The following is a 19,466-nucleotide window of genomic DNA, read 5'->3' as shown; positions in this document are numbered from 1 at the left end:
AGATAAGAAACTTTAAACTGAAATTTTTCTTACTTGTATCAAATAGTAAAGCAAAAGTCCAAGAAGATAATATTTAATTTTCTGCCCCAAACTGTATTTGTATTACATCTGAAGCTCCTTGTTATTGCTCTTAGCCTCCACATGAAGGAAACCCTTCAGAGGGGAGCTGGATTGATACCTTTGAAAGAGTTTGGCTATTTGGGTTTATTTCAAGGCCAGTCTGTTTGCTGAGCCTTCCCCACTAACTTCAATGAGCTTTGCTTTGAAGTGTTTATGCAGAGAGTAAGCACCCCAGACTGCAGACTTGAGCAGCCTGCTGCCTTAGCTGGATTCTGGAAAGGTCTGCCTGGGATTCTTGTAACCCTCATTAAAACTCCAAGGAAGTTGGTTTGATTTCTGTCTGTCTTGGTGGAATTTATCCCTCCTCTGCCTACCACTAAATCATCTCTGCCAGACATGACTCATCTTTAGGATTCATAAATTAGACAGTGAAAATATCTCTCTGAGCCACAGAGTATTTAGTAGAAGCCATTTAAAAAAAAATTCCATCAGAAGATCCCCTTGACAATCTCTCTGCAAACTTTATTTCAATGCAGTGTCCCTTGGGCACTTTCTAATTTAACCATCTGTGTGATACTGCTTCATGGAAGCACAAACATTTTTGGTATTTGAGCTTAATAGGTATTTGTAATATATTTGCTGAAATTGCTAACCATGATCTGAGGAAGGGATGGAGTTTGTATATATCTTTTGAAAAACTGTTTAATCAAAAGTTGATCATGGCAGTTTTTTCAAATGCCACCAGCAATATCTAGGGCACTCTCAAGTTATTGGGACACAGATGGGCTGAGGAATTTGGGCTGTTCTAAGCATTGCTTGTGGGGTTAGGATTGTACATGCTCTGCTGCACTGCCCAAATCTGAGGAAATCACCTCAGTGAGAAAAGCACAGGTATTCATCCAAGTATGATAAAGCCCAGTGTGAATTCCAAGCTACAGTTCAGGAAAGCATGGGAGGAAAAGCCAGCCTGAGAGAAGTGCAGGTAGTGGGGAGGCAGGATAAAGAAGAAGGATCTGTTTTATTCTCAAGTGAGGTGTCATGTGTATGGTATAGAAAAATTCCTGATTTAAAAGTTCCATTTCTCTAAGACCACTGAATCCCACTCGGACACCAACTTACTTACCCAGCCAAATGTTCACTCACCAGCATCTAACTGTATAGCACCAAAAATCTATTTTTAGGTGTCTAAATAAAAGTGACCTGGATTTGAGTCAGCTCTACCTGAAGTTGCTTTGGCTCTGCAGAGGAGTCAATGAGTGCTGGAGTTGAAACTCACTGAAAATGAGGCCACCTGGAAAGACAGGGACATTCATCTTGTGCCTGGTGCAGCCTGTTCGGGTGCAATGGGAAGGAGGGAGGACAATGTCAAGAAAAAATAATCAATACATGGAGGGGGTTTGGCTCTTTTGCTTGCTCCTTGCACCTCTAGGCTCCTGTCTTAAATGGTACCAGGCGTTTTTTAGCAGCTCAAAACCTGTTTTTAGGAGCTGGTGATGGAGGAATGGTATCAGGCCTGAGCCCTGGGGTTTCCATTGAGCTATATGAGGAGTGCCTGAGGAGCTAAGCTCATGAAAAAAAGAAAAAAATGAACAAGATCAGTTTTTTCTACCCTCGCAGGTTGGTTTCAGCTTCACACACGTCTCTCAGGGGGACCTGGCTTCAGGCTGGGAAAAAATAAGGAGCTGGAATTAATGCATTTCCCAGGGAATTGTTGCAGGTACAGTTGTAGCTGGAAATTGGCAGAAGACACTTTTCTCCTTTGTTCCTAAACTGCTTGTTACGTCTGAGCAAGTGGTCCTGGTTTTGATTTCCCAACCTGATCTCCTTCCCTTTCCCCCTCCCTCCTCCCTGCCAGTCAGCACATCCAAAAGCAGCACAAGAAGGTACCTACGGGGTTCAGGAGAACGGTGAGGAACAGTTCCCCTCCTCGGATACTTTTGTCCAGCTCCTGAGGACCACCAGGATATTCCTTGTAAAAAATAGTGTGAGTGAAAAGGCCACAGGTCTGTCGAGGGAGCACCTGGGAACAGAGGAACAGCAGCTTATTCAGGTATTGCAGTGCCACAATCGACCTGGGGAAGGACTTTGGTTTCCCTTAATTCAATATTTTATATAGCTTTACTCAGTTAAAACAACAACCAAAACCTGCATTTGTAGAGCATTTGGTACACGTGCAAAAATACTGCTGATCTGGAGTCTGTTCCAGCAGTAATTGGACTCTGCAGGAATTTGCTTTTGAGCCACTCCCTCTGCCTTGTTTAGGGGATGGCAAATTGCGCTTGGTATGCACAGGGAATATTCAGAGCAGCTCTTGGGACTTGAAACCATCCCTTGGAATATTTGTCAGTTCACTTTAGAACACCCAGCTTGGTAGGACAGGCCTAAGGGCTTGCTAAGTTTTCCTGTCCTCTGTGCACTTTTTTAAGTGCATGGGAGGAGACTTCTCTGCCCTGGGTGAGGGGTGTAAGAGTCAGGCAGGTGTCCCGGTCCTGCCTCTGGGAATTTCAGGAGCAGAGCTGAAACTTCAGCTTTGCAGAAGTGATGGAGGAGATTACTTACACCTGTTCACCTTCCCAGGTGATGGGTTTCTAATCCTTTCCTGCATAGGGATGAGGCAGAGCTGGGAACAGAGGTCTTAGGCCTTTTAGTGATTTCACAGAGTGCAGCCACAACTCGGCTGGTAGTGATGGGGCCACGAGCACATTCAGTTTCTGAGGAATATTCTACAGCTGCCTGAGTCTGTGTGACTTTTGTCCCCCTCTTTTAAACTGCCTAACAAATGCACTCTTTGGGCATCCTTACAGCTGCTGGGTCCTGGGGAATTTTAAGGAATGCTAAGGATGCTGGCAGAGGCGAGGCCTGCAGCAAGAGCAGCCCCCTCTGGAGCCCCCGCAGTAGTATCGCTATGAACATGGAAATGCAGTGTACCATGATGCCATTGTGGATGAAGCCCCGTCTGTACCGTGCGGGTTTCAGGTGCGGGTACTCCTCTGTGCTGGTCACACGGATGTGCCACACCTTCTTCCAGGCCTCGTAGAGCTGCACGTGCACCGGGTACACGCCCGAGTGGTGCGGGGCCACCGCGTAGCCCATGCCCGTGGGGATGCCGTGCTCCTGCAGGGTGGGCACCACAGGGATGGACACGTTAGGGACACACAGAACACCCTCCCATGTCACCATTCAAATGTTGGAATTCATGTGTTCCTGCACGCTGGGGCACTGGAGAAGCTGCTGTCCCTACACAGAGTTTTGCCTACTGTAGCACGAACTGGAATTACAGTTGGGTACACTGCAGTGAGTGAGGAAGGAGTAATCCTTCTGGATTATGTTCCATTGCTGTTGCACGGAATAGATTTGCCTCCTGTTCCATTACATATTGCGCATATTTTGCCTGGTTCTTTTTAAGAAGCACTGTGCTTCTGTGAACCACTGCTGCTTATTTACTAAGCTAGTAAACAGACGGAAAAAAATGTTGCAGTGACATATATGGGGTTTTGTTTCCTAGTTCTGGCATAGGAGAAAGATTCCTTCCTAGTTTTATAAGTAAATGTTCCTCATATCTTCTGAATCTCCTGATTTTTTCCATGGTGTTAGAGTATAGCAAAAAATAGCTTGGACTACTTTTACATTTTATCAATATTTATATTTAGCTCAATTCCTCTATGGAAATATATGTGTGTTCATCATATAATCTATAGGTTATCTTGCAAATTTCCTCCAAAGACACAAATTCATCTTGCTCCCAGTACTACCAGACACGTCAGCCCTTTTCTACTCCTTTAAAACTGATCTGCAGAGAGAAATGGCTAAAATATGAGATGATTATTTTATGGGGTTTTTTTTGTCCTTCCTTTTGCCCACATTATCCATTGATTACTTTAATTCCAGGAACAGCAGGTTCTGCTGGGCATCCTCAAGTACTTAACAAAGAAAAGGTTTTGATTCATTGGCAAAAATGAGGTTAAATCTGTAGGGAACACTAATTCCTACATTACATAATGCAACCACTTTAAATGACCCACTCCTTATAGTAAAGACCTCCGGTTACAGACCGATCCTGTAAAAGAGAAACCCAAACTCTCTATTTTGTCATTTACTGAGGACATAAAGTAATTTCAGTTTGTTAATGCTGTTACCTACTTGAGAGGCATGAGTCAGTTTAAGGGTGGAATGAGGGATAGCTCTATAATGACAGATGGTAAATCACCCTGTTCTCTATTTAATTTTTTTTTTTTTTTGCCATGGACATGTAAAAAGGAAAAAGCTGTATCAAAAGATTTTTTTGAATCTGGCCATTTATTGCCATGCCTGGGAGGTCTGTGATGTTCAGACTATTAAACTGTTAACCTGAATACCCTGTCTCAGCTTTCATGGACAAACCTTCACAAAATGTGGGGTAGGGAGCACACAGAAACAGAGATGTGAGGCAAATGTGTCCTGGGGTTGACAAGGAACGCTGCTCTGGATGACTTATCCCAAAGTAGGGATCTGGATGAATTTGTGTAAGATCCTGTTTATCTCCTGGCTGTTTGATGCTGGAATTGCCATGGCAACAGAATGCTGAAATGGTGATCTGCCATTCACAAATCAAATCAGGCAGTTTTTCAGGAGTTCTTAACATAAAGCACAAGTTAGTCTCTGAATAAAACCTGCTCACTGCATAGCTCATCACACAAATACATCCGATAGCCAATATGGAGTTAAGAAGAAACAACTATCAAATAATTCTGTTTTCTTTGGGCAGTTCTATTTGCAGTTGACCTGGGAAAATTAAATACTGTGTGTCCCCTTTGAATGATTTTCTGATTTTTTTGTTATTAAACTTACTTTGGGAGTGAAAACTCATGTGTTAAAGGAGGAGTATACTGGTGTGTCAAGATATGAGAAACACTGAGTATTTTTCTTGTGTATTCTAAGGAGCAATTGCCTGATTTTTGCCTTGAAAATGGGTTTTTTGATTTCAAAATTTGCACTTGTGGGTTTAGTTTGGAATGTAGGTATGATTTGCCATTGTTAGAGAAAATAAGAATGCTAACTTTTAATTTAATAAATTTGATGTCTACTGTAGGTCTTTGCACACAGTCAGTCAAGGTGCAGGTGTGAAGGCTTTTATTAGATGCAAAAGCTAAATTCAACCTCAGCTAAGTTTGCACAACCTTTTGGCTTTGTCTGATAGCAGGTGATGCAGCAAATGAGTATTTCAGAACAAAACAAGGTGAGGCAGAATAAATCCGATCCTGCTGCACAGGATGATTTTATCCCATATTCACAGCCCATTTTTAGAGGCAGTGGGCAGCTCTCCTTCCCCACATGAAGTACAGATATTAATAACGGGCCAAATGAGGCTCTTTTCATCACATGTAGATGCTTTAGCCTTGAGTGTGCGGTCCCTGCGCCCTGCCATTGTTGGGATTTAATTGGTGTATTAAAAGCTCCTGCTGTCCTTGTGGTTTGAGCAGCTCAGGAGGTGCAGGCAGAGGAAGTGCTAATGTGCATCTGCAGTTGGCTGTGAGCAGGAGGTGGGAGCCCAGGAGTGCTGCCAGACAGGTCCTCAATTGATTTGTTTGGTTCTACATCTTTGTTTCTCCTTCCTGTCAGCTCCCAGCTGCCTCGTGGGGCCACTGACAGTTTTTGCCCTGTCTCTGCTGTGCTTTGGGCTTTGTACTCGCAAATGAGCACAGGAGATAATCACTGAGCAAACAAACCAGGGATGGAATAAAGAGCGACAGGCTTTGGATTAGATACATTCTACTTGTTTTTGTCAGATAAGGATGTACAAGGGGGGAGGAGGAATATCTTGTTATTGATGGCAGGGAAAGCTTGGTTTGTTTTAGTTTTGGAATATATGCTGTCAGAGATTTCCCCTTGAGTAATTTTTTTGCCTCTCTGTGTATCCATTGCATTGCCTATAAACAAGGAGAATAGTACATGAGGAATTATCAGTTTGTAAAATTTATTCTGAGATTTTGTTCATTAATGTTTTTAATGGATTTTGGGATTCTCTGATAGAGAAAAAACCCAAACCACAAAACACGATCAACTCAAACCCAACTGATAATCAAAATAATTTTAATTTCCCACTTCCTTAGGTAGGCTCTGGAACACACCATCCATAATTGCATAAATAGGATGACATTGGGATAGCAAAGCTTTGGATAGCCTGTAACTTTAGCACAGTTAAAACCTCTGCCTCTTGCTGGGGCTGGGGATCTCATGCTTGATGGGGGATTTGGCTTTGAGGACTTTGGGAATGGGGCTGTGCCTGGTGCAGCTATGGGGCCACCACTCAGGTACACTTGGATAAGGATTTTGCCAGGCAAATTTCCCCTGCTGCCTACCAGATCCAGAGCAACGACATTTATTGCAGGATGTGAGCAAGTTTCTTCCTCTCACCACGGAGGCAGTGGAAATGATAAATATTCCAGGGATGCGTGGAACAATTTGGAAGGCTCTGGGTGAGGGCAGCCTCCTGGTTCCATGCAATGTGCGTGGAAGGGAATCCTCGAAGGCAGATGCACAGAGGTGTCCATATCTGCCCTGAGATCAAGGCAATTAGATACCTAATTAGCAATTAGTTCTGTGTGTAAAAAGCTGTTTAGGTACCTGATTTCTATCTGTGTGCTGACAGGGCTATCTGAGGCGGGCTGCAATTGTAAGCTCCATTTTACAGAGCTTTGTTAGGAGGTGTGGATAAAGCCATGTGAAACAGAGCCAAGGCTTTTATCTACCAACCAGAGGAGACAAAAGGTCATAATAAACAGAACTTTTGGGTGTTATTTGGCATCTTCAGCAACCTTGAGTATTGTTCTTGGATATAATGGTGTGCTCTCCCTTCCAGAAAACCTTGTTACCTCCTTAGCCATGTTTAAAAAAAGTGAACAAAGAAATAGCACCTTAGGTGAAGAATTAATGTGCTCACACTTCCAAATAATTACTGCAGCTTTTCTTGCAGAAGCTGACACAAAGTGTCACCTGTATGTGCAGCCAAAACAGGAGGTAGGGAGATATGGTCAATAAATGAGAAATGCAGGAGAAAATGGCACCAGCATCAAGCTGTGTTCTCCTGACTATAATATAGTGGCCAACAGACAAAACACACGTAACATCAAGCAAATTTTCCATGTATTGTTCCAGACGTCTAATTTAAATTTGGATCCACCTTGGACATCAGAGAATAATGGGAAGAGGTTTGCTTTAACTTGGAGGGCTCAGAGAAGTGCAGCTGCCGAACAGGGAATTTTTCTCGAGTAAGACATGATGCTGAGGATGAGACAGCCAGGGAGGAGTGAAACCACTCTGAAGCCATGGCTGGGACCTCTCTGATAGCTATCAGGGAGGCTGTCATAGAGGGAAGATGAATTTCTCCCACAAGAGAGAATTTCAGAGGAAGCCTTTTGAAAAGAAATGTTCTCATAAGTAAATGGTACAGCTCCTATAGATTCAAGGTCAAGGGGTTGATACAACCCCTGTTGAAATGTTAGCAGGAAATAAAAGTGTAATAACAGCAGCTTTTCACTGACATCAGCTCCTTATTTATAGGCACCCTAAGGAGTCTCTACCCTTCAGGACACAGGCTTTATCTTTTTGGAGTGGAAGTTACAAACAGATTCCATTACCAGCTCTGTTTTCAGGCCATGCTATAGATTTTACTCCCAAAGGTTGCTCGACCTGGGTGACTCCACGCTTCCTGAAAATACTAGAATTTCCCCAGAGGTTTAAAGATGAAGGGGTTGTGTATTTTTGAGATATGGATTATTTAAAAAATTACTCTTGCATTTCAAGTCTCAGATCTGTTTGTGTCTCTGGGCCAGGCTGCACCAAAGGCATGAACAGGCTGTGCCAGGAAGGCTGACAGGGAAGCAGGAGTGTAGAAAGGAAAGGAAGCCATCCTGCCAAGCAGGAGATGGGAAGGGAGGCACGTCTGGCATAACAAGTAAACAGTTAAGCCATTTTTAATTAATTTTCTTTAAAGGTTGGTTGGAAAGTATTTCCATAAACAAGGGAATAAATTGCTTCCAACTGCTTGTTCAGGCATCTGCCTCTGCCTTTTTCCTGATGTGCCTTGGCTCATGTGAGGGGTGGGAGGAAGGGGCTTGGCCTTTGCAAGCTGGGAAGGGTTGGGGAATGCTGTTCCCAAAGCAGCAGAGAAAGCCCCACTGTGTCCCTCAGCTCCTGTGAGCAGCTCTGGTTGCTCTTGGCATTTCTGTGCCTCAGCAGAGACCACACGGTGTCTTTGCAAAGCCAGCATTTATGGATTTCAGGTTCTCTTTGCCATGTGCAATAAGCCAGCAGAATTATCCTGAAAAGGCTGCAAATAGTACAAGTACTGTGAGGTGTGGGCAAGGGGGAGGGTGGCTCATGGAAGTTCAGAGCACAAATGAGGAAAAGGGAAGCACAATTATCTGTCGATAGCAGCAAGAGGTTAGCTGTATTCAATGACCTGCATTTTCCAAGCAGGTCATTTAAAAAGACACAGTGAAACCCAGAAGCTTCACTTGTCAGCATCAAGATTTGCCCCAAACCACACACCAGGTTTAGAGTTCACTGCAGCTTCCTCCCTGCCTTGCTGAGTGTTTTGCAGCAGATTTGCCAAGCTGATAACCTGAGTGCAAAGTGCTGCCTAAAGCTGTTTAGGCCAGCTGCTGTCTGCTGTGTTTGCACGGATTCTGATCCCCACGGTCCTGCCAGGATGCTGGCCCAGGGCTGCTCCCTCTGCAGAGAGCCTGTGTCAGTGGGAAAGGCCAAGACAAAATTCAGTTTTAGTCACAAACAGGCTGGGCTTGGGATGAGTGTCTAACCTCATGCCTCTGTTTGCGTGCCTGAGTAAATTACAGGTATTGCATAGACAAGCATGAAACCCATGGGGAGGGCATGGCCACGGTAGTGAAGGCATCCCAGTAAATCTCTTGGGAACTCTTCCTCACCATTGCAAACTCTTTGTTGAGGATCATCTGCTCCACCAGCGAGGACTCGTTGTGGAAGAGGTGTGGCTGCATGTGACTCCACATGTGGGGAAACCACCAGAACTCATCCACAGATCTCAGCAGCAGGTCATCACCCTCATCCTCCTCCTCCGTCCCTGCAGAGGGAAGAAAGGAACAAAAAAGTTACTAGAAAGCAAAAAAGGCCCATAATTGCTTTTTAAACACAGAAGAGTCTGCCAAAAACCCTGGTGTCCTTGGCTTGTCTCACTGTGTTCCTATTATGTTTACAAACTATGGGAATATTAAATATAAACAGTAGGACTTTCTTTTTAACATATAATGATCTTCAAAACCACCCCCTCCCCATTTTCTCTATTTGCTTTATTTTAATGCCACACTATCTTTTTATCCCATAACCTGGCAGATGGATTTAATATGACAAAACAGGGCCAGGAATATTAATGCTGCTTTCCAGGTCTTTTGAAAGCTGGACAAATGATGATGTTTGGTATTAAAGAAAAGGTATCAATTATTTTCCATTTTGTCCCGATAATAATGTTGCTGTTAAATACCAAGTACTCTCCATAAAGGCAACATATGGATAAAAATGAAATCTTAACAAAGCTTCCCTTCTATCCTCCTTGTAACTACCCCTTTATTAGCCTTGGTTAATTGAAATCTGATCATTTCTGTTAAAGTGTGAAACAAGTTTTAAAATACAACTAGGTGGAAAGCATGAAGCTGTAATGGCAAAGGCTTCCAAATATTTCTTAGGGTTCAATATTCAATTTTGACCAGATTTAATCTTGAAGGAAACCCAATAAAATCTCCTGTGTTAGTGAAGGGGACCTGCTTCAGGCAGAAGCGAGGATTTGTGGCTGTGACAAAGAAAACCTTCAATTTGAGAGAGGACACAATGCTGCTGCCACCATTTGCAGACACATCTGCCCTGCTTTTCCAGCCTGGAAAGGCACAGTGACATTCCAGTAACCTCACCTTCAAGCCACGCAGCAATATTTGGTTTTTAGCACATTTCCTTTGTGTTTGTTGCAATTGGAATGCTTTCATTTTGTTTCAGTCTAAGAAATAATTGCCAAAACCAGTCTCCTGATGCAAACACAGAAACCCTGTCTTCTTACAGGCCCTTTCATGTTTTGCAAAACTCATTGGAAGCGAAAGCTCCACGGATGTCACTGTTTACTTGGCAGGAACATCCAGAGATCCCTGTTCAGTGCCTGCACTTCAGCTCTTGGCTTTTATTTTCCATTTCTGCCGTGGTTTTTGAAGAATGCCACTACACAAGGAGAGCAGCACTTTGAACCTTTCTCCCAGAGTCACTGAATCCCTTTGCTTCCCTCTCTGCAGCACTCTGCGAGTTCTAAGGAAGCTGCTCCCCTATGATGGGAGTGCTGCAGGAAAAAGAAAACAGCCTTGTTTACTGGAGAATTCCATACTGGAAAGAAAGGCCTGATGGCTGCTCCCTCTGTGCCCTGCATTTTGGGAGGGACTGCTGGCTGGTTTTGGGGTTTGTGATTCACTTGCAGTCACTCAGGCATGGGCAAGTGAAGAAACTTAACCCAGGCCTTCAAAATGGGGCAGAGCAGGGAGAAAATGGAGTTTGTGAGGCAGCTGTGGGTCTCTTTGATAAGCCCAAGTTAGGGATGGAGAGGAAACAAGTGGGTATTTGAAATACAAAAAGAACTACAAGAAGAGATTGTAGATTTAGGTCAATTTAGTGCCTTATTAACTTGTGAAGTAGAGTGTCGTTCTTGAAAAAAAACTACTTTTCCCCATTATTTTTTTCGTACATTTAGATATACACCTAATAAAACTTTGCACTTTTACTATAACAAAACCCAACCAAGATGAAGCGTAATCCTTTCTGTTTTAAAGAAGAATAAATAGATGTTCCACCACTTCAGTGTCCAAAGGGGTAAAGACACACTATGGATGAACTGCTCAGGTACACAAGGATGCCCTTGGTGTTTTCCTGAACGATGTGTGGTGGTAAATCTTAGTGTTATAAAGGAGGCAAAGTGGTTGCAGAGATCTCTCTAATTCCTTAGGAGACAGAGTAAGGTTTTTCAGGTGTGATAGGTATGATGAAATATAAAAGATTGGGAAAACGATGTCTCAGAGCCTCTGATTATTTAGAACGGGAATGTTTAAAGGTAGATTTAAAATTCTGTCACCTATTTAACTGCATGAAGTTCCTTCTTACCTGTGTGGTAAAATTTTCCTGAAAATCCAAGGTTGAAGGTAAAATTTGCAACCTGAGTGCGCAGTAAATTTTGAGTCTCTAGTAAAGCCTGAAATAAATAAGAAATTAACATGGATTTAGAAAAATTAATATTATTTTGGGCTCATCTTTTTTTTTTTTTTATAGGTCTATTACAGAGAGCTTAATTTGTTCCATGAGAGTTTGATGGGCTAGAAAAGGTAGTGGGAGTGTCCAAGGAGGTGATGGTTCTGTGCCTTGGCCCAGGACATTTTCCCCTGGGACACTGATCCATAGCAGGACCCAAACCCTGCCACTCAGAGGCAGCAATATACTGGCTCACTTCATTAGTGAGGCTTGATAAAATGTGCTTAAACCACAAAATAAAATTAGGAGTACTGCTCATCATCTAGGCATGAAGGTGTTGGGATTTGCTTACCTGCAGGACCATTTTGGGCTGTGTCTGAATAGCAAATTCAGGCTTAAGTGTGAATGAGCAAAGCTTCAGCTCTGGCCTGTGGTAGAAGCTGTGTCCATGTCATAAATGCATTTTTAATTTAATTATGTTTATTTATATTCTCTCCTCCAAGCTAAGATAAGCCCACTGGAAATGAAAGGAAGCAAAGGGTGCTGCTTATGGAAGAAATAGTCTTGGCCACTGGTCCAGTTTTTGTTCTGGACGTATTTCCAGCTCCTAGGGAAAGGGAGAAGATGGTTAAACCTGTGTGAGCTTTACTTGATGTTTGCTACTGGTTGTTAGCTCTGCCCTGCTCCTGGAGCTGCTCCTTGTGCACGGATCTGCTTTGGGCTCCCAGCCCCTGGAATTTGGGGTGCTGCATGTGAGATGGGGAGTGCATTTCTCTCCCTGTTGGCCTTGCCAATGCTGAATAGGTTATAAACTCTGTTTTCACCCATTTTCTGTGCCTCCATTATGTGGCCCTTGAGAACTTTTCCTATTATCTATTAATAACACTCCTATTGATTGGACCTTCCTGTTCTTGCAGAGTTCGAAGATAAAATGATTGCAGTGGTTTACACCCTACCCCAGCCTAGCTAATGTCCTTCATTTGAAAAAAATTACATTCTCTATGGTCATAATTTCCCTTAACTTCTTAGGAAAATAGGTTTTTGGTCTAATTTAAGCAAGGACCAGAAACCAGAAGTATCTCCAGTGCAGGATAAACCACAAAAGCAGGGTTTAAGCAGCTGAGGTGTGTGAGTGTAATACAACAGACTTCCAGGCAGGGTGCATCTGCCTTGAGTTTTTAAAATAGAAACATACTTAGAGTGACAAGGAAGATGTAAAATTGAGATAGTGTTTATCAGCTGCAACAGTCACCAAGCAAATTCCTCTCCTTGCCGAAGGAAATAAAGCAATCTTAAGTCAGTAAATCTTGTGCTTTAGCATTAAATATTAAGGTGGTTGTATGGTTTCCAGCCTATCTTGCCAGACATTTTGTAAGTTGATTATTTCAATCCTGTGACAATCTCACATATGGGACTATATTTACATAATATATAACAAGTAAACGTTCACTAAAATGCAAAACCTCAGAGATGAACACCACTGTTAGCTGAGACATTGAGGAAAATCCCCAGCTGGTAAAAATCCCCACTAAATTGACACCATTAAAGTCAGAAGCGTAGAATCACAGTCGTTATATTTTAGAAGATAATTTTCCAAGCTATCTAGAGCATTTTCGATATGTTGAGAAAGACTGATGGGCTGAGCAAAATCAATTTAATTTTCCTTTGAGGGAAGAACATCTTGAGAAATTATCATCACTTAAGGTGCAGTAGGAGAAGGGGCAGGGAGCAAACATCATTTCATCACCTGGGCTCCTCTCCTGCTCCCCTCACATCTCAGCAAGGTGACAGAGCTGCAGGATAGGCAGGAGCCTCCCAGCCCAGCCTGGCCTCATTAAAAACACAGAGCGAGGATTAAGATGTGAATCCTGGAACCTGCAGCGTGCCGAGCATTTTCCTCTGTCTAAAGGGCAAATCTGTCACTCAAACTGGCTTTGGCTTGGTCCTAAAGGCTTTTATCTTGCCATTTCAATTTCCATATATGCATATTAATTCATATACTAGGCAGCTCAATTTTGTTGTCATGACCTCCCCTCTATTTAATGCTAAGAAGATATTGTCAGCTAGGGCAGTCCAAACTCATTTTGTCACTGCTTGTCTGTTTGGAGGAAGGGCACTCATGTCTTAATATGGAACAACTTTTTAGGTGATTAGGGTCTGCCTTCCCTATTTTTAATGCAAGCGTGGAGAAGCTGCATATCCCTGGCACCCAGGGCCAGAAACCTTCCTAGGATTTGCCCGGGCTCCATGGGAGGCAGAAGGTATTTATCTGATTTGATGCTGAAGGCTCTGCAGGGTGGAGAAGGTCTGTTGAATTTGAACGGCTGGAAAGCTGATCCCGTCCCAAGGCCAGGTGCCACACAGCTGTTCCCACTCTGCCTGCTGTCCCTGGCTTCACAGGCACCCCCCCTTCCCTGGGGGCTCCGGATCTCCATCCCACCCCTGTCCCCACTGCCTGCCTGTGGAGTGAACCCAGCACTCCCTGTGGAACCACACGTGGTTGCTTTTGGATGGCTGAACAGATCATGCTTACTGATGATCCCTTTCCAAGGAAAGAGCCATGGAGCACACTGTGCAGGGACAAACAGGCACATCTCTATGCCTGGCTAAGCAAAGACAGGGCTTTTCTTAAGGTAAGCCCTTAATTGCCTGGAATCTCTCAAAACTCATGGATTTAACCTTATTAATTGATTCTTTGCTTTGTCAGCGAAGCTTCTCTCTGACACTCACAAGATACAGTTTCTTCATTACATTGCATTCAGTAGCTTTTTACATTAATCCATATAATTACTTTTTCTAGATTTGAAGTTGCTGTGTCTTTATTCTTCATAATTGGTGCATCTATTAGGAAGAAGTTGATATTTCCCTGCTATGTCCTTGTTAATTCTAACTCTATCCCTCATTTACATAATAAACTTTTTGGGGCGATTTCTGCAGGAACATTTCATGCCTAATAAGAAGCAATTTGCTTTCCTTCATTAAGTACATTAAGACTTCATGCCCCAGACATCATTGACTGTAAACATTTGATTCTGCTCAAATTTAATGCACCAAGGCATTTTGCTCTGCCATATTAGGTTTATTTATGTGCTATGTTCTGGATTGTTAGCTGCTAATAAGACTTTGGCTCTTATTGCTCTAAGGCCTGAACAGTAACCTCATTTTAATGAGTTCATTATTTGCTGCCTTCTGAGTGGAAGACAACAAATTTTCCTTTTAATTAAAGGTCAAAACACCTGTGGCTGAGGGAAGTGTAGAGGTTATCAAATCCTTAGAGAAGGCAAATGAATGACTTGGTGTGATTTTGATGCCAAGCATGGGCTGGCCAGGCTGAGGTAGAAGGTGCCTCTCTGGAGAGCAAAACTCCAAATCTGAGTTAGGCGATAACAATGCTAAAATGCACTCAGAGGTGTCTCAGGGACATGGTATTAATAACAATTTTTTAATGCATTTATTCATTTTTGTCCCTAACATCTGTCCTCAATGCTTGTGCAGCTACGTAGCCCTGAGGTTCATTCCCAAGCTGTTCTGTGCAGCAATTTGCTGCTGGTCCGTGCAAAGTTGGAGGGCTACAAAGTAATAGTTTTTACTCTAGATTTCCAGCTGAAATTTTTTGGAAGGAAAAAAGAGAAAGCAAAGGGTACTTCCAGCAACGTTTCTCTGCACTGCAGGCAGCTGCTGTCAGGATGTGATTTTTTGATTGCCTCTTCCTGCTCTTGCTCCCTCCCTGAAATCTATGCTAGGATAAAAAAATCTGACTAAGCCTGCTGTGGTCTTGGCAATTTTCAAAGCTGGTGGAATTGGAATTGATAGGAATTACCACAAAGCAGTTAAAATCATAGTAATGACTGTAAGGAAGGTGTGAAATAACTAGCCACTGCTATTTTCTGACAGGAAAGCTGTCAGTAAAAAAGTGATGTCTAGCCTGACATTACTGATGGGGTCACTGTAAGACCGGGATTTTAAGTTCCTTATTTTCAGCTTTCAGATTGGAGCATAAATTTCTGTCATAAGGGGGACAATCAACTCAGCTGTGTCTGCACTTGTTAAAACTCAACTTGCTGAGGAATTTTTAAGCCCAGGGAAGCTGAGTTGATGATTTCTGTGTGGTGAGGATTTTAGCCAACTTCCCATGCTTATAGCAGATAATACCAGAGTGTAGGAATTAGCAAGAATCCACATTATTGACTTGGTGGCTAGAGTTTGAAAGCAGTTTAGAGGTTGGTGTCAGTAAAATCTTTAATGGGATTTTGAAATCACTTGCTCTGTACCCTATGCCAAATGGGCCTGGATCAGAGGGAAGCTGCCAAACCTCACAGAGCTGGGGGCACGCAAATGGTGCCACTCCTGCAAATTCCTGCAAATGGTGCCACTCCTGCAAGTTCCTGCCAATGGTGCCACTCCCAGTGCTGGCTGCAGGGCACTGGGCACAGCCAGGGCTTGGGCCCTGCCTTCCCTAGGGCTGGGACTGCATTTCCTGGTGCTTTTCTTCCTGTGAAGCAGCCTGCTAATCCATAGTGCCATATAAATAATTAACAGGGAGCTCTCAGCTGGGGCTGAACACAGCCAGCTCTGGCTGCAGATCTATTTTTCATTGTAGAGCTATTACTTGAGCCTGTTCAGCATTTCCCTGGAGTTGGCTGCCTTTGTGTGAGGTCTGACAGGATAGGTGGGTTTCTTAGAAGCAAGAAACAGGTGATGATTTGCAAATATTTGTGTAGTATGTTTATTGGAAACAGGAAAAAAAAACTTTTTATTTCTTGAATAGAATACCCACTTTATCAGATCCATTTCTGTGGCTGTGTTGTAACTCTGTCCTAAAGTCAGAAAACTGTCAGGGGTCTACCTGCATTTAATTGGACCTAGAGGAGTGCATCTGTCCCAGTAGAGGTTCAGCCAGTTCCAGCTGAAGGAGATGAATGGGGGGATCCTGCAGCAAATTGACAACTCGCTGATGACTAAGTGGTGAATAACATCCCTGAGAACTCAGGAGGTGGCTCTGGATTCAGTATTAGAAGAGAGGTGATGCTGAGTGTGACACAGCCTGGCAGTGGGAGCACCTTGACCAACTGCTCAAGTGTGGGTGCACAGATACATAAAAATATCCATGGCAATCATTCAGTCTCTTGTTGGAAAAAGGAATTCCTGGCCTTGTTAGTGCACCTAGCAGCAAAAAGCTCAAGTGAAGAGCAAGGGGACAGGGCAGAAAGTACGAATGGGAAATAGGGAGCATGAATAAGAAGCGGGGTTTATTTTAACAGGCCCACACAGATGAGTTAAGGCAATTGCTCCCATTCTGGGGAGGATCAAAGGCATTAGGCCTGGCTGGGAGCATCCACAGGAGCTGCTGCTGAAGCTGCAGGAGCAGGAGTGGCTGCAGCGGCTCCCTGCCAGCAGTGATTTCTGCTGTGTGTCAGGAGAGAGAAGATTTACAGCCTGTTTGGGCCAGAGCTGAGGGTCTCCGGTATCAATCACTGCTGATGCTGAAGGATTTTCCAGGAATACTAACCAAATGTGCTGCCAAGTGCTGGGAGGGGAGAAGCCAGCCTGTGCCCCAGCTGAGAGCAGGAGCAATCTCCTGGGCTGTGGGGAGCTGCTGGCGCAAGCCAGGGCTGAGCAGGATCCCTCCCTGCAGCAGGGATAGGAGCTGGGGCATTGGAGCAGAGCAGCAAAGGGGCTTAGAGATTATTTCTTATCAGTTCTGACTTCTGAGAAGCTTAAGCATTTCCAGCAAAAGAAATCTCTTGAAGAAAGGCTCTTCAGGCAGGAGAATCAGGGAAGGCAATCTGCCAGTGGGAGATCAAGGATTATTGGTCCAGTTTTTGAAACAACATGATCAGGAATGCCTGTTTTGATTTCAGTGGCTGTGCTCCCTGTGGCTGCAGTTCAGCCTGGCCAGCACAACAGCTCCATGAAATAAAGAAGAGATGCTCTATTTCCCCATATCCAACCTGCACGAGGCAGGTGGGGTTTGTCTCTAATTCCACTGTAGAGCTCCCGAGGAAGAGGCCCAAAAGGCAGGGACAGAGTCCTCATGTCAGCTCTGATCAATCACAAAATCAATCCCTAAAATAGAAATTGAATGGCAAAACTGTCTCAAGGCTTTACAGGGACAGCATCAAGGTCTAAAGTAGTATGTTAATAAAAAATGGTTGTTGAGCCATTGTGGTCTTGTGGCAGGAAACTGTGCTGGTGTCAGTCACTGTGCTGCATGTCACCCACAAAACCCACACTGCTCATTAGTTAGCTCAGGTCATGACTAGGCCATGCCCCAAAAAAAGATCAAAGTCTCTCTCTCTCCTTGGCACAATACAAATATAGGGTAAAAGAGAAGTAACAGCAACAACTGCATGTTGGTTGAGTTGTATATTCTTTCTTTTTGTGTTTTGGTGCTTCAGACCTGTTTTCTTATGCAAAAAAGAGAAAGAATTACAAATACACTCTACAGTCTGTTACAGGTGGGTACTCAGTTGCTATAAATTATTTAAAGACTAGACTAATGGAGGCTGCCTTATTTATCTTCTTTAATTTATGGACTTGGATCTACTAAGGTTTAATCAGAGTGGTTTTCTGTTCCTTCACTGCCCTTGGAAATCATTCACTTGGATAACTTGTCACAGAAATCAAACTTCCTTCAAGTTCCCATCATGTACATTCATCTCAAAATTCTGAGCACCGACCAGCAGTGTCAAATCCCTGCCTTAAATTTACTGCTTAAAAACTACCTGCTGTATACGCTTTGTGGTGGGGAATTAAGGGTTTTTTCTGCACACATTCAATCATAGAGGAGAGATTGGAGCAGGTGATGCATCCTGAGCTGAGGTGTGTCCTTCAGGGCTCAGAATGGGCATGCTGGCACAAGGATGGATCTGTCCTGTGGCATTGAGAGAGTGCCTCCACGTTTGGGGCTTTTCCCTGTGTGAGTCTGCCCATTGCCCACCCTCTCCATAAAAATCAGCAACCAGGGAAGTCTGGAGAACTGTTTTCCTTGGTTATTGTCAAACTTTGATTTTGCAGAATCTTGATGAGTAAGGGTGTGCTCTAAAAACCACTAGGATTAAGTGCTGTTTTTTAATATTTTTGAGATGCTTGATACTTGTCTGGCAGAGCTTAACTTCTCTGACCTTCCTCCCTTCTTTGTGCTGCTGCCTTCCATTATCCAGGGAGCTGGCTTCAGTGTTTTGATAACTAGAATTGGATGTTTCTGTGGAACAAAAAGGGAATTTCAAGATAAATGTTCTTGCTTTGCACTGCATCTCTTTCACCAGAGATCAGAGTGCTTCTGCCACCCCCTGTTCCATCAGGTTCAGTGCAGAGAGAGCGAAAGCCTTTGTTGTCCTCCAGGATAGGTTTAAAATCCCTCCATGCCAGAAAATCCTGCTGCTTACCACTGCTTTATTATCCTTCCCAGCACGAAGACAGCTTGGGTAGCTGTCCAGAGGAGGAGGCTGAAGATCCAAAGTTAAATGGCAATGCCCATCTTACATTTCCACTCAGTTCTCTTGAGCAGAAACATGAAAGGCCAGCATGTTGTCCAACAAAATCAACCCAGACCACCAACTGAGGCTGCCACATTTGAAATGAACAATTGCAGAAGTTTCAGTAGGCTGCTTCTTCATAAAACTAGGTGATTTCAGGTAAAATTGAGAACAAAGCTCTTTAACAGTCAAAGGAAATGTTTCAGGTTCAAAAGTATCACCACACCTTTCCCATATGTGGGAAAATTACACTCAGAGCAAAACTGAAGTACTGCTGCTCCTCAGATCACTCTGGAATAGAACCTGGCAAAAAACCTCAAACCTGCACCTTGAGAAATTCAAGTGGTCCAAGGTAATTGTGAAAAAGTGATGAAGCCTTTCAGTCCTTGCAGTAACTTCCTAGGAAGGAAACTTGTGCTAACAGGAAGCCCTTCTACATGGCTTTTCCAGCCTTTTTCCTTGTGTTCTGGAATGCTCTTCCCAGGGAGGTGGTGGAATCACCATCCCTGGATGTGTTTAAAAAAAGACTGGACATGTCACTTGGTGCTATATTGAGTTGAGGTGTTAGGGCAGAGGTTGGACTCTGATCTCAGAGGTCTCTTCCAGCTTCATTATTCTGTGATTCTGTGTGAGTGCCCAAAGGCAGCCAGCTGCTCCCAAGCTCCCTGAGCACACCCTAGAGGAGCAGTAATAATAATA

At 43.6% G+C, this 19,466-nt stretch overlaps 1 protein-coding gene across 2 annotated transcripts in view; it reads right to left on the bottom strand.

Moving 5' to 3' along the window:
• LOC102065129 (N-deacetylase and N-sulfotransferase 4) overlaps positions 1-19,466 on the bottom strand; it is a 62,962-nt gene that overhangs the window by 19,014 nt on the left and 24,482 nt on the right. For both annotated transcript variants that reach the window (XM_074542074.1, XM_074542075.1), the window contains exons 3-6: positions 11,206-11,293; positions 8,985-9,139; positions 2,989-3,174; positions 1,952-2,080 (exon numbers count right to left, since the gene is read on the bottom strand). In XM_074542074.1, the coding sequence (XP_074398175.1) occupies positions 1,952-2,080; positions 2,989-3,174; positions 8,985-9,139; positions 11,206-11,293 (558 nt within the window). The remainder of the gene's footprint in view (positions 1-1,951; positions 2,081-2,988; positions 3,175-8,984; positions 9,140-11,205; positions 11,294-19,466) is intronic.

The sequence above is a fragment of the Zonotrichia albicollis genome, chromosome 5, assembly GCF_047830755.1.
Source record: "Zonotrichia albicollis isolate bZonAlb1 chromosome 5, bZonAlb1.hap1, whole genome shotgun sequence".
In the NCBI taxonomy this organism is placed as follows: domain Eukaryota; kingdom Metazoa; phylum Chordata; class Aves; order Passeriformes; family Passerellidae; genus Zonotrichia; species Zonotrichia albicollis.
The sequence above is the reverse complement of the archived record's forward strand: the minus strand, read 5'-3'. Positions and strand labels throughout refer to the sequence as shown.